The following is a 13,443-nucleotide window of genomic DNA, read 5'->3' as shown; positions in this document are numbered from 1 at the left end:
AAACGTTTGTATTCTCCATTTAAATATCTCAGAACACCGACAAATTCTGGTCTCAAGATAGGTTTTTGGACCCTCTCTTTTATAAAACTAGACTGATCTTAACCAATAATGTGACTCGAGTTAAATGTTAGTTCTAGAATTCAATACAGGAGACGCTTAGGGCAGCAATCTGGCAGGAAGATGAGGCTCAAGCTGTCGTCTTTGCATGGTACTTTGTCTTTGCAAAAATGTAACTTTCCAAACCTCCCCCTGACTTCCCCACACCCCACTCCCCTCAAAGTGGGGGATGAGCTGCTGGTGAAGACAGGAGCTTTTATAACACCCCTTTGCCTCGTCATTGCTGCTATAAAGCAGCGATGGTGTGGTGATCCCTGTCTTCAAAATCCTACTAAAGAACTATCTCCATCAAGTATCAAAAACAAGATTTTTTTTTTAAAGCAAGTTTTGTGATGATGACCAAAAGATATTAAATTTTTTATTAGGTATTTTCTCTGAGAAGCAGCTACTGGGAAGGGGGAAATGAAATTTGCACAAGTAATTTACAGAAATAAATTAGGACGGGTGAAGCTGACAAGAGTATCACAAACGAGCAGATCTGCTGCCACATAGAACCAGGAACTTGTGTTCAGGGACTATAAATTCACCTTCCACCATATGGAATATCACTCTTGCTTTGGTGAGAGTATGGAATCTTGCTTAGGGCCTTGCAGAATGGAGATTTAATTGAAATGTAAGTGTCATAAGGATGGCTTAGACAAAGTCCTAAGGATGACTTTAATATGGAGGCAATAAGTCCCAGGAGAAATAATACTTTTTAAAAAAATATATTGGCTTGGATAGCCTGAAGCATGGAGGGATGAGAAAAAGCTCTGATAACAGTTAAATATATACCAGAGTGTTAGAAAAATTGCTGGCTATTCTCTAAGAATAGAAAGGCTTAAGCAAGTGCATGAGGAATGAGAGGAGATGCCTGGGGAGTTTCATGGATCTCGGGAGCAGTGAAACCAACACTGGGGCACATTACTGAAGGGGACACCACAGGAGAGGGGAGAGAGATGCCTTTATAGAATGATTTAACTGTGCTGACTTGGAAGCACGATTTTATGCTCGTGTTGTCCTGGAAAGGATTTTGTTATCTATTTAGAGTAAAAGGCAATTCATTTACATCTGATAGAATTCGCAGAGCCTATACCAGTATGTAATAGTAGAACCTACAACTGTGTCTTTTCTTAGCCTTATGTTAATACTTATCTCAAGGAGTCTCCAGATAATTCTCATTCAGGAACTAACTTGACTTTCATTTAAAGGATTTAAATGAAGGGCTGCCTCAGTGGCACAGTCGGCTGAACATCTGACTTTTGGTTTCAGCTCAGCTCATGGTCTCAGGATCATTGAATGGCACTCTGTGTCAAGCCCCCAGGTCGGGTTCCACGCTGAGCTCAAGACTGCTTGGGATTCTCTCTCCCTCTCCCCCTCCTGCTTGTGTTTTCTCACCAAAATAAATAAATAACTCTTTTTTAAAAAATGATAAAATAAAGGATTTAAATATTTTTAGAAGGCTTGTGTTTGTGTGTGTGGTTTTACTAAATCAAACAATGCTGAGGTGTCCAATCTCTAGAAGAATTATCCATCTCTTATAAGGTTGTCCCTTTAAAGAACCAGCTTGGATCCTGATATAGACTTTGGAGCTAATTCTAGTTTCAAATCCCAGTTAAGAACATCTATAAATGTATATCCTTTCTAAGGATATTGGATATAAGGATAAAGGAAAATGTTTTATCTATGTTTAAACTTGAATTTTAAATTGCCCTTTTTTTGCAGTAGTTGGTCACACATGACCAACACATAGAAGGTGTTTTAAAAAATTGTGTTGATTGAATACATATTGATCTTCCTGAATCACATCTAGTGTGAGAAGTTGTCTTCAACTGCATTGATCTGACTGACACCTGCAGTGAGTCCCATAGTGAGGTAGGTTCTTCGAGCCACTGAGTAGTACGAATCACTGCTCGCTTTGCTCTTGGAGACAGCCTTCAACGTACAAAGTGCCCTTGGAAAGTGCCCTCCAGCTGAGCAAAGAGAAGTTGTATTACCTTAAGATAAGAAAAGGCAATTCTTTTGTTTTTCGTCTCATAAATTTCTGGTCCAATTTGAAATAAAGTCAATATCAGATATATATCAACATATAGTAAATGTTTTTTTTTTCATTTTATATTTTTCTTAGGTTCAGGAGAAGACGAAAATAAGGAAGATAATGAGAAAGGCAGGAAATTCAAACAAACGTACATACATCTATACACACAAAGAAAAAATGAGTATATCTCCCTTTAAAGGGATGAGAAAACAAAAACACTTCAAAGAACTTCATGGAAAGATTTCAGCTTCAAATTCCAATTATGCCATAGTCTGTGTGACCCTGAACGAGTTACTCTGCAGCAATAACTTGACCTGCCAAGACAAGGCACTAGTGATCTTTGAAGTCCCTTGTTGCTTTATAGAGATCCTAACCTCCCTCTGTCACAGGCTCAGCCTTCTGAGGAACAGGCATGTGGCCTGCGGGTCCTCAGCAAGGAAGGGAACTACCAAACCCACCACCACTTCTCACATTCTTCTAAAATGTTTTTACTTCTCTCAACTCTTCTGATTCTGATACTTTGAGGATTTGGTCCTGTTCAACATGTTTCTGCTTTGCTTTGGATAACCTCATTACTGCCATATTACTCTTTTGAGAAGAATCAGTAGAAAACAAAGAGTGGTGCCCATCACCATGAAAGGAATGACACTGGACATAAAGGCTGACCCTGTGTAGATATCCTATGCTGCCTCCCTACCTTCAGCGAACACACACAGTGCTGTTGTTGCTACTCACAGACATGCTGCTCTGCAAACACTGTCTTGGTTCTTTTTGAGGTTGGTCATGGGCCAACATACAGATAGGCTTTGAATCACATACAAATGTGCCCATTTCTCAGGGTTAGACCCATCTCCAAAAGCTTGGATAAGCAGCCAGAGTGGAAGGAAAGACAAGTATATGAAAAGTCCCAAGGGCCAAAAAAGGAATGTGGCTTTCCAATGATACGGTAACTTTGCATGAAGGCCTGAGATGGAATCAGATGCAAATATGGGTTCTTTTCATTCCAACTGAAGCCAGACAGACCCATAATTCTACCTTTGGGTATCAAGTACTACATTAAGGAGGATTTTTAAAAATCTTAGATGCATAGGCTTCAATTTTTAAAATTTGGTTTCCTAATTGAATATTCATGGAAAAGAGGCTGAGAACTATTCTTAGAGGATAACAGGCCTTTCTTTACTAGTTCACATTTATTTTTAACAGACCCGGGTTTTTAAAAATTATTATTTTGTTTCTGTTTTTGTTTTTTAAATAAACTCAATATTCAAAAGTGCAGGACCTCAGATCAACCACCAGATGGTGCTGTAGTACCGAAACAATGAGCCCTCCACGCCTAGGAAAAAACTAGCCCAAAGAGGCAAGCTAGCCAGTCAGTCCACAGTTAACTGATGTCACCAGGGCAGTCGTGCATATATTTTATAACCATAACCACAAATATAAGCAAATAGGTTAATTTAAATTGTTTTTACAGTCTTTAAAAATATTTTTTTAACTTTCTTCAGAGACTGAGAACCATGGCCTTCCTGTTCCTATGTAAACTGGGGCCTCTTCACATACTAGATACAGAGAAAATATTTAAACCTTCCTGGACTACTACCCACTTGGAGTGAGAGGTGAAGAGAGAAGTGAGAGGTGAAGAGAATACGGAAATCCTATTCACAGCAATTACAGGGGCAAGCTGTATTCGTCACTAAGTAAACTCAAAACATTCTTAGAGTAACTAGCCTTTTCTACAGAAAAGGCATTTCATAAAATGTGGAGTTCACTAACAGGTCCTAGGCAAGATGGGAAAAAGTGACCACTGCCCTGACTTGAGTATACTAATGCTAAAACTGAACTGAACAAACAAGAAGCAGTGGGAACATTCAGGGTTCTTAGCACTGAGCCCTGGTTTCCCCTGACTGCTGGGCTATCTATGTTCTTCCTCATCCCTGAGGTTGGCCTCCTGCCCTTTATCCCATCCACTGACATTGTGCTTCCCAGGGGGAACAATAGCCTGCTAATTGCTGGACAGAAGGGCATTTTCCGCCTTCACTGCCCCTATAACTCCTTTTCAGTATGTGGCGTTCTGAGGTGTCTTATTCTGGGATGTCTTTTCCCAGAGAAATGCGCTCTCCCTCCTTCTTAGATGATACTCATTTCCTGACTTTCTCTCCTTCCCCTGCCTACCCCTCTGGCTTTTCACAGTCTCTTCTGACTTCTACTCCCTGAGACTCTCGGCCCTCTCCTTTCCAGGTTTCTCCTTCAATGATCTTACTCTTAGGGCTATGAAGTCGCAGTTTTCCCAAACCTGAACTTGAAGGCCTGGTCTCTGTCTCTATCTCTGTCTCCCCCAATCCCCATCCTCCCATCCTCCCATTCCTTTCCCCCTCATTTCCCCCTACTTTCCCCCTTCCCAACCTTGAGCTTCTCCTGCCTACTAAACATTTCCCCTACATGAACCAAACTCATTATGTAATTCTATAACATCTTCTTTCTGGTTTCAGCATTTTTAAAAAATTTATTCAAGGATTTAGATAATTTTTTTCTTTTTACAAATATAATAAATATTCATTGCAGGAGTTTTAGAAAATAAAAAGGCACCAAGAGGGGCGCCTGGGTGGCTCAGTGTGTTAAAGCCTCTGCCTTCAGCTCAGGTCATGATCTCAGCGTCCTGGGATCGAGCCCTACATCGGGCTCTCTGCTCAGTGGGGAGCCTGCTTCCCTCTCTCTCTGCCTGTCTCTCTGCCTACTTGTGATTTCTCTGTCAAATAAATAAATAAAATCTTTAAAAAAATAAAAGGCACCAAGAAAAAAAATGATGTCTCACTACCTAAAGATTACTGCTATTAATATTTTGACATCTTTTTCTTTCCAATCTTTTTCTAAGTATATCTATCCCCAAAAAATTACCTGCGGTCATATTACACACACTTCTCACAATCTGCTTTTTGCACTTGATAACACTGTCGACATTTACCCCAGGTTATTATTTATTCTTCTGTAACACTAGCTTTAAAAATGCTGCCGTGGCAGTACATTCTATGGATTCGTTTACATAATTTGCTATTCATGAATATTGAATTAATTACAGTTTTTCTATTATATAAATAATATATGACAATGATCTTTATTGCTTAATCTTTGTGCATATCCTAATTATTTCTCTGGAAGTTAAATTGCTGGTTCAAAAGTATTTACTTTTTTAAGTCTTTGGATGCAAATTGTCAGCTTGCTCTCCAAAACGTTTGGATCCACGCTCCTGCTGGCATTGTTAAGAATAACTACTACTTTAAACCCATTTTACCTTTTTTCAATATTTGAAATTTGAAGATGAGATACGATATCTATGATAATTTGATTGCTAACAACATAGCTAGTAAACCTATAAAATTTTTTTAAATGTTTCTCAGTGCCTTGTAATGTTCTTTTGTAAAGGTGTGCTCAGAACCTGGAAGTTGATTCGGAAGTTGATGGCTGACCTTAAGAAAACAATCTCACTTTCTCAATGCCAGTGTTTGCTTTTATAATAAAGAATAAATTAATACCGGCCCTAGAGGGTTGCTGTAAGGATGAAATGAGACAATGCCTGCGATGTGGCAAGCATGCAATAAATGGTAGATCTTTTCCCCGTTTCTCTAGTAGATTGTCTTTTTTCCAGTTTGTAATAATCCCTGCTTCTTTAATGGCAACACTAATCCATATCACACAGGATAATAATAGTTACCATTTATTATATACTTACTACAAGTCCCCCCCCCCCGTATTGAGGTATTTGCATTGTATATCTATCTAAGTCCTCAGGAACATCTGATTTCTATTTCTTCGACAACCTTCCTATCTAAATTGTTGCCAATTTCCATTAGTTCACAGATGTGTCCAAAACGTTCCTTCCTCCCCCAGTGTAAGCAGTACCACTCCCGCCTGGGACTAATGAGATGTCCTCCGAACCGGACTCCACAATTCCAGACTGTTTTCCGCCCTCTGGTATCACTTTCACAAAAACAAATGCCAGAAAAGTTATCATTCTGCCATTTCAATAAAATGGCAGAAGCCAGAATAATGGTTATAAAGCTCAAAATCTTCAGAGGCTCCCAGTGACCTTGTGGCTATCATTCAAAGCCCTCTACACTCCGTTTCAGGCCAAGCTTTTCAGCCAAGCTCCCCTACTTCTTTTCCTTCCTTTCTCTGCAACCCCACCTTTACACACACTCACACACCCAAACACCTAGCCCTTAGCTCTCATTACACGGCTCTTTCACCTGGGCCTGGACTCACTTCTCCTACAAGCCCTGACAGAGCACCTGCTGAGTCCACATGCTGTTGTCGGGGCCCTCCTCTTCTCCCATGCACTCCAACACACCAGGTTCTCTCTCCCACTAAATGATGAGCCCAGGCTGACCAGGAATTGTTTTACCTCCACAGTGATTAGCTCAGCCCCTTTCATATTAGTATGTAATTCATAATTATTTGCAGGCTTGAAAGCTGTGTCAGCACCTCTGTGCAGAAATTAAAGCCCAGGGCTCAGGTGAGGAGAAGGGATTTGACACTAGAGGGGTGTGCAAGCAGGGGGCTATGCTGACAACAGGGCGACTTCTCACGGAAGTTTCCATAACCAAGATAAATAAGAAAGGGAAGGAGGAGACTGGAAAAGGAGCAATAAGGATGAGGAGATGCTAACTTTTTAATCCAATAAAATTACTGTTTCTTTTTTTAAAGACTGATTTATTTATTCTAGAGAGAGTGCACGGAGGAGGGACAGAAGGAGAGGGAGAGAGAGAAACCTCACGCCGACCCCCCCAATGAGTGCAGAATCTGATGCCAACTTGATCCCAGGACCCTGAGATCATGACCTGAGCTGAAATCAAGAGTCAGACGCTTTAACAGGCTGAGCCAGCCAGGCACCCAGAAAAAGACCCTATGCTTCTAAGTCATCTATTTTCTAGGTAGACCCGTTTCCCCAGAGAAGAAAGCAAGCTACTCGCATCGGTCTTTGAACACGTCACCAGCATTCACGGAAGAGGAATGACATGCCTGAGCTACACAGTGACTGATGGCAAAGCTACTAAACATCTAAAGATCCTGATCATTCGTTCTTCCTTTCACCCTGTCCTTTCAGGTTAAGAGAAAAGGCTTTGTTGTTCAGAGCCCTTCCCCAAAATAGCATGCAGTTATTCTCTTGGGAAACTCAGGCTTAATTAAAAGAGGTTGCTCTTTTCTGGTATCTTTGGTTGTGTTCCATTCCTACACCCCCGTTCCCCTTCACTAGTTTCTGTCTCTCCTCCTCCTCTTTGATGGTTATCCATTCTTCATCATACGGTTTACAGTGAGTCAGTTTCAGTGGAGTATTGCTTAGTTCTTGTCACCTGTTTCTTCTTTTCCATCTCACTGAGCCGTGTGCTTTTGGCAAGCATTTGCTGCTCATCGACTACGTGCCAGGTCCTGTGTCAGCAGCTGGTCCTCGTCATTTCCTTTTTGACTATCATAATAGCTTCCAAACAGATCTCTGCCTTAAGTTTCTCTCTGCATCCACTCTAGTCCCAAATAAATCTTCCTGAAACTTTGCTTTATAAACAGCATTTTCCACCCATTTACTCGAAGATTAAGTTCCTACTTATCAGCTATATTCTGGCTCCCTCTGGATGTCTCTCAGAATTCTTTTTTCCATACCAACCTGCATTCTAGTAAATGTGTTCTATTCATGTACCGTCCCACCCCCAGCATGCCATGTACACTTCCATCCTTTTGTCGTATGGCTCTCTGAATGTCCAAATTCTACTTCACGTGTACTTAATTAATGTGCTGGGTCAACCTCTCTCCTCGGGGTGGCAGACGATGCTGCCCTAATAGGTTCGAGTTGAGGAGAAGAAGCAACTTAAGATTCATCCTTAAAAGAGGAATGAGATGCTCTTACTCTCTCTCTCTCTAAGTAAAAAATAATCTTTAAAAAAAATATTTTAAAAAAGGGATGCCTGGGTGGCTCAGTTGGTTAAGCCACTGCCTTTGGCTGAGGTCATGATCCTGGAGTTCCAGGACTGAGTCCCACATCAGGCTCCCAGCTCCACAGGGAGTCTGCTTCTCCCTCTGACCTTCTCCCCTCTCATGTTCTCTCTCTCTCTCTAAAAAAACAAAACAAAACAAAACAAAAAAACCTTTAAAAATTTAAAAAAAAAAAAGGAGTTAAATGGCTCGGAATCAGGGATGAGAAGCGGCACTAACCATGTCTGTCTAAAGAGGCCCAATGACTTAAGAAACTTCAGGCCCCTATCCCGATGTTTCACTGGGAGATGAGTTTACTTAGGCAACCTTCCTAAATCCTGTGATGAGAAATCCAATCAGTTCAACTCTTCCATTCACTGAGACACTCAACAAAGATAGTTGTTTTTGTTGCAACACCTATGTGCCTGGCTCTTTGATGAGTCCTTTGGAAACAACAATGAATAAGGTAGATGGGTTCCTGCCCTTATGGAGCTTTCAGTAGGAAGGACAGACATGAAACACATCCACAAATAAGTAAATAAAATAATAAAAATGTGGGCTAAGTGTTACTAAGAAGAGAAATAAAGTATTATGATGCAGCAAGGTGGGTTATGTTACTGGAGACAGGAGGTGCTATCAGTCAAAGATCTCTAGGAAGAAGAGACATTTAAGCTGAAATCCCAAAATGAGAAGAAGCCAGATACTCAAAGTGACATGCCAGACTCTTTGGACAACAAATGCACAGGCTCAACACACATACACTCACATACATGTGTGCACATACACAAATTCACACACACATGCACACAAGCACACTTGCCAAGCCTGATGCAGGCCAATAACCTCACTGGCTTGGTCTCCTCTGTTAAGTCATTCATTCATTGGGGATGTGGCAGACAGCCCCTTCTATTATAGCCAAAACAGCTTCTCTTTTGATTATACAAATAGATAATAAGCTTTCTGGTATGAGGGTCCCTCAAATGACTGGGATTTAAATCCCAACTATATATTTCTTTTCTACTTTGTTCTGCTAGCAGGGCTTTTTATTTTAGCTCAAATTCACATACTATTATACCACTCTAGTGATCCTCACTTTGTATATTGAAAAGAACTGCTTGTTCCTTTTTAAAGGTACTATCTACCAGCTCTTAAGAAAATCTAGAAGTTGCTTTCCATACCTCGTTGATTAACTGGATCTTTAGCTACATAGGCAACATAGTCCGTAGTATCCTATAAAAAAGGGAAAATGATTGCATTTAATATGAATGGATTGCACTGTTCAAAGATTAGAGTACATTTAGGACATGATACTGAGGTAAGGACTTACATACAAATGTTTCTACTTAAAGAGAAAAACAAAGCATCCTAGGAGGGAACATAAATACACACTGTGTAGTTCAGCCATTGTGAAGTCCACATCCTCTGCCCCTCGGAGAGAGAAGTTGAAAATTAAATATTTGAGGGCAGACTGAGTGATACTTTTTCACTGAGACTAAAAGAGAATCTAGACAGGGAATATATTAGGATATACATTCTGTAAAAATGGTTAGGGACCATGAGTGTCTCCTGTGTTGACAGGTGACATACCAGAGGTTATGCCATCATGAAGGACTCACAAACTAGGAGGTGGTGCCATGATCTCCCAGTTGACCCATGAGACACCATCTATGTCAGAAAGTAAGTCAATTACAGAGACACACTGGGTTTTGTGGTTGTTAGCTTGCTTGTGTGCGGTGCGAGTTAACTTAAGAAGTAACAAAGCAAAAATACAAAGCATTTATTTGATCAGTATCTAGAAAGGAAAAATCATTTTTGAAAACGAGAACCCATGAAAAATCCAAGGATTTCAAAAAGATGTGTGGCTGACTTTGTAAAAACAAACAAAAACCACTTGGTAATTCTGACTTTTATTGAAACAGTAAACTGATGAGTGGTAAGATTTTAATAATTAAAGATGCTTTTTGTTATCTCAGTTCTCAGGGAAAAAAAAAAAATACACACAATGCCATTTGCAGATTAGAAGTATGACTCTCCAGAGGGAAGATGCAATCAACTGGCAGGAAATAAAAGCCCGTGTACAATACCCTCAAGGGCAATCACTGAGTAACCCACAGTGAAACACGCAGGAAGTAGATCTCAGGGTCAGCATAACTGGTTTTCGGTTATTTTAAAAAATAACAAACACCTAAGTAAATTTATCTTATGCTAACAGATAAAAGGTTTGAAATATCTTGTAAATAAATAAGGTCACATCTATGAGCTTTGTTTTATATGAATTTAGAAGCAAAGCCACAAGTGCCAGGGGCTTGGCTGCTATTTATAAAGTTGAAGAGGTGGCAGGATGCCAGCAACACTGTCTGGGGCACTGGATGATGGGAAAGAGGTTGTGGGACCTCATCCTCCAACAGTCTCCAGCGGTCTTATAGTTCTAAAATTCTACAATTGTAAACATCTGGGAGAATCTAAAGAATGTTAAAAGGCCCAAATAATGGAAAAAATACAAGAAAATATATTTGTGACATACTTGTAATGCATTTTTGAAAAGGAGAAAGTATATAGAGATACAGAAGCATTACCAAGAACTGTCTTCAGGACTGACGAGAGGAAGACAAGTAAATGCCTTCGAGAAGAGAGTAAAAGTAAGGGTGAGCAAAGGTCAAGAGGTAAGGAAGAATAGCCAGATTTCTTAAACTTGGGAGGAAATCTGTTTGAAAAAAAGGCACCACACTGAGCCATGGAGACTTTTAGAATCTTGCACCCAGTTAGCTGTGTCCCAAACAAAGCTATGGCCATGTGCTGGCAAGGGTGCTGATAGCTATCTCCCATCATGCTGTGCCAGGCACAGTGCGAGGAGCTTACGCACTTGAGTTCATGTTATTCTCACATGCTGTGAGGCAAGGGTGGTCACTCCGCATTTTAGAGATGAGGGCCCTGGAGCTAGGAAAGGTTAAATAAGTCAAGTCTCACTGACTCCAAAGCCTGGCATTTCACCTGGGGGACCCTGAATACCAATTCTTGCAATGGCTCCTGTTTTCTGTTTTAAATTCAAATAGTAGGCTTTTATCCCAGTTGCACAAAGCACAGGGGTCCCCTGCAAGCTGTAGGTACAAACTTCCCCACAGCACTACAAATTCTTTCCCATTTGTTTTTCGTAAGGGCAGAGCTTTGGTGGGCTGTAAGTTAAAGAACTCATGGCACGTGAAGACCATCTAAAAAGAATTAGGGTTCTGGAGAACTGTGACAGACCTCATGTGGGCATGCCAAAGGTGAATGATGATTTGCATATTGATGATAAAATGACAGCAACCCTTGTAACGTGAAAGGGAATTTTAGGGCAAACACCTATAATTATTTTTAAAACTTCACTCATAGAACTCATTACATAACTTAAGGGATAGTATTTGAGTTCTTTTATGGATGACTGAGCTATAACAGGTTAGGAAAAGAAGAGACAATGCTGACCTTTTCAGGCTGGATTCAGTCAACCCTCTCTGCTACCAAACATGTCCCTTTGCTGTCACTGTTAAGGCCAGATTACAAGGCTGGCTGGATGGGAGCTCAGGTTCAGTACTGGACCCACACTGCCGCTGCTATGTGCTAGACACCTCCCATGCCCCCTGTTTGCTAATGAATCCACACTTAGCCATCTGTGGAATCTCTTGGGGAAGAGGCAGAACTCCTAAAATTTGGTTTACATATTAATTAAATGGTAGGCCCAGGGAACTAATATATTCATTTGCAAATAACTATACCCAAAATTGAAAGCTGAGAAAATAGAGAAGCTTAAAGGGAAAACTAATAATAGTTCCATTAATAAAAGAAAAAACCCCCAGTGACTTGACGTCCCATAAATAGGATTTTTTCTTCCATATGCTTCAAATAAGTGCTGAAGACAGGATGTTTAGGTTTGACACGCTTGAATATTTTGAGTCACTGGTAGCCAATGTGAAGACAAGTAATTACTTAAATTTTTAAAGAATAGGGCAATTTAAATGGCATTTAACTATATATCTCACGCACAAAAACGTTAGACCGACAACCAAGGGAAGGAAGTCACTTACTTTAGATACCAGTAAGGGAAGCAATGATTACAACAGAGTAACTTCAGAACTTCATTTCATTTTAGGATAGACAATAATTTTTCCTTTTAAATATTTAACATAGAGATCAACACCTGGCAGTGACATCAGCACCAGATTTCGTTTTCACTAATATTCCATACCTCTTTTAGATTTCTAAGTTATATGTCCTATAATTTATGACCCTCTATTTGATTCCTCAGTTGGAAGTGAGAAACTAAATGTGGTGGATAGAAAAAAAAAACACTATTATGCTGGATTTTATTCCCTTATTTCTAAAGGATACAATATTTAATAATAAATTCTAGCAGAAAAGAAGGTAATACATTGTCAGGAAGAAGGGTCTATATTTGCTCTCCTTAAATTCTTGACCTTACTGATGTTCAATCCTTATGAATATCAAACTCAGTCCACTTCTAGCTTCTCTATGTTTGCAGGGAGAAGAAAAATGTCCCAATACCATGGAGCAGCAAAATCCTCCCTCTACCCCCAGTTCAAACAGATCTGTTTCTTGGTCAGTCGCAAGCTTCCTAACTTTAACGCCTCTCTCTTTTCACTCTGCTTCAGAAGTGATGGAGTAGGGAGTCAGGGAATGACCTTCTACTCTATAAAGTAGGTTTGGAGAGCGAGCACTTGCTCAGTCTCCACAATTCATGGGAAATGTGGCCTCTGGGAAGGAAGGAACTGCAGTTTTCTCCTGTTAGCTAAGCATTCCCTCCATGAGCTTCTGCAAACCTGGTTGCTCATTTTAGGTTAGACTTGGTGGCCTTGGTTGACAGCCAGAATGGCAACGAGGCTTCCCCTCATATGCCAAATCCATTGCTTAAAAGGCTCTGCCTGGGGGCGCCTGGGGGGCTCAGTGGGTTAAGCCGCTGCATTCGGCTCAGGTCATGATCTCAGTGTCCTGGGATCGAGTCCCTCATCGGGCTCCCTGCTCAGCAGGGAGTCTGCTTCCCTCTCTCTCTCTGCCTGCTTCTCTGTCTACTTGTGATCTCTCTCTGTCAAATAAATAAATAAAATCTTTAAAAAAAAAAAAAAGGCTCTGCCTGGAACTCTGTGTTAAGAACAATGCTGAGGGAGGACTGGCAACACATGTATAACATATTTGTTTTTCATGACTTAACATCTAAAATGTTACCTACAAGAAGAGTTTCAGATGGTAACTCCATGACTCACAACACAATGAAATATTATTAGCTCCCCTACTAATCCAAATATTTTAAAAATCAGTAACAGAAAATATTTTGTCAAAGCCAAATCTTTGATGGTACA

At 40.3% G+C, this 13,443-nt stretch overlaps 1 protein-coding gene across 1 annotated transcript in view; it reads right to left on the bottom strand.

Moving 5' to 3' along the window:
• Positions 1 to 13,443, bottom strand: part of SHC4 (SHC adaptor protein 4) — a 131,430-nt gene that overhangs the window by 34,310 nt on the left and 83,677 nt on the right. The window contains exon 6 of the mRNA XM_032856551.1: positions 9,271 to 9,322. Coding sequence (XP_032712442.1) covers positions 9,271 to 9,322 — 52 coding nt within the window. The remainder of the gene's footprint in view (positions 1 to 9,270; positions 9,323 to 13,443) is intronic.

This window comes from Lontra canadensis, unplaced genomic scaffold, assembly GCF_010015895.1.
Source record: "Lontra canadensis isolate GAN:19392208 unplaced genomic scaffold, GSC_riverotter_1.0 scaffold12, whole genome shotgun sequence".
NCBI lineage: Eukaryota > Metazoa > Chordata > Mammalia > Carnivora > Mustelidae > Lontra > Lontra canadensis.
The sequence above is the reverse complement of the archived record's forward strand: the minus strand, read 5'-3'. Positions and strand labels throughout refer to the sequence as shown.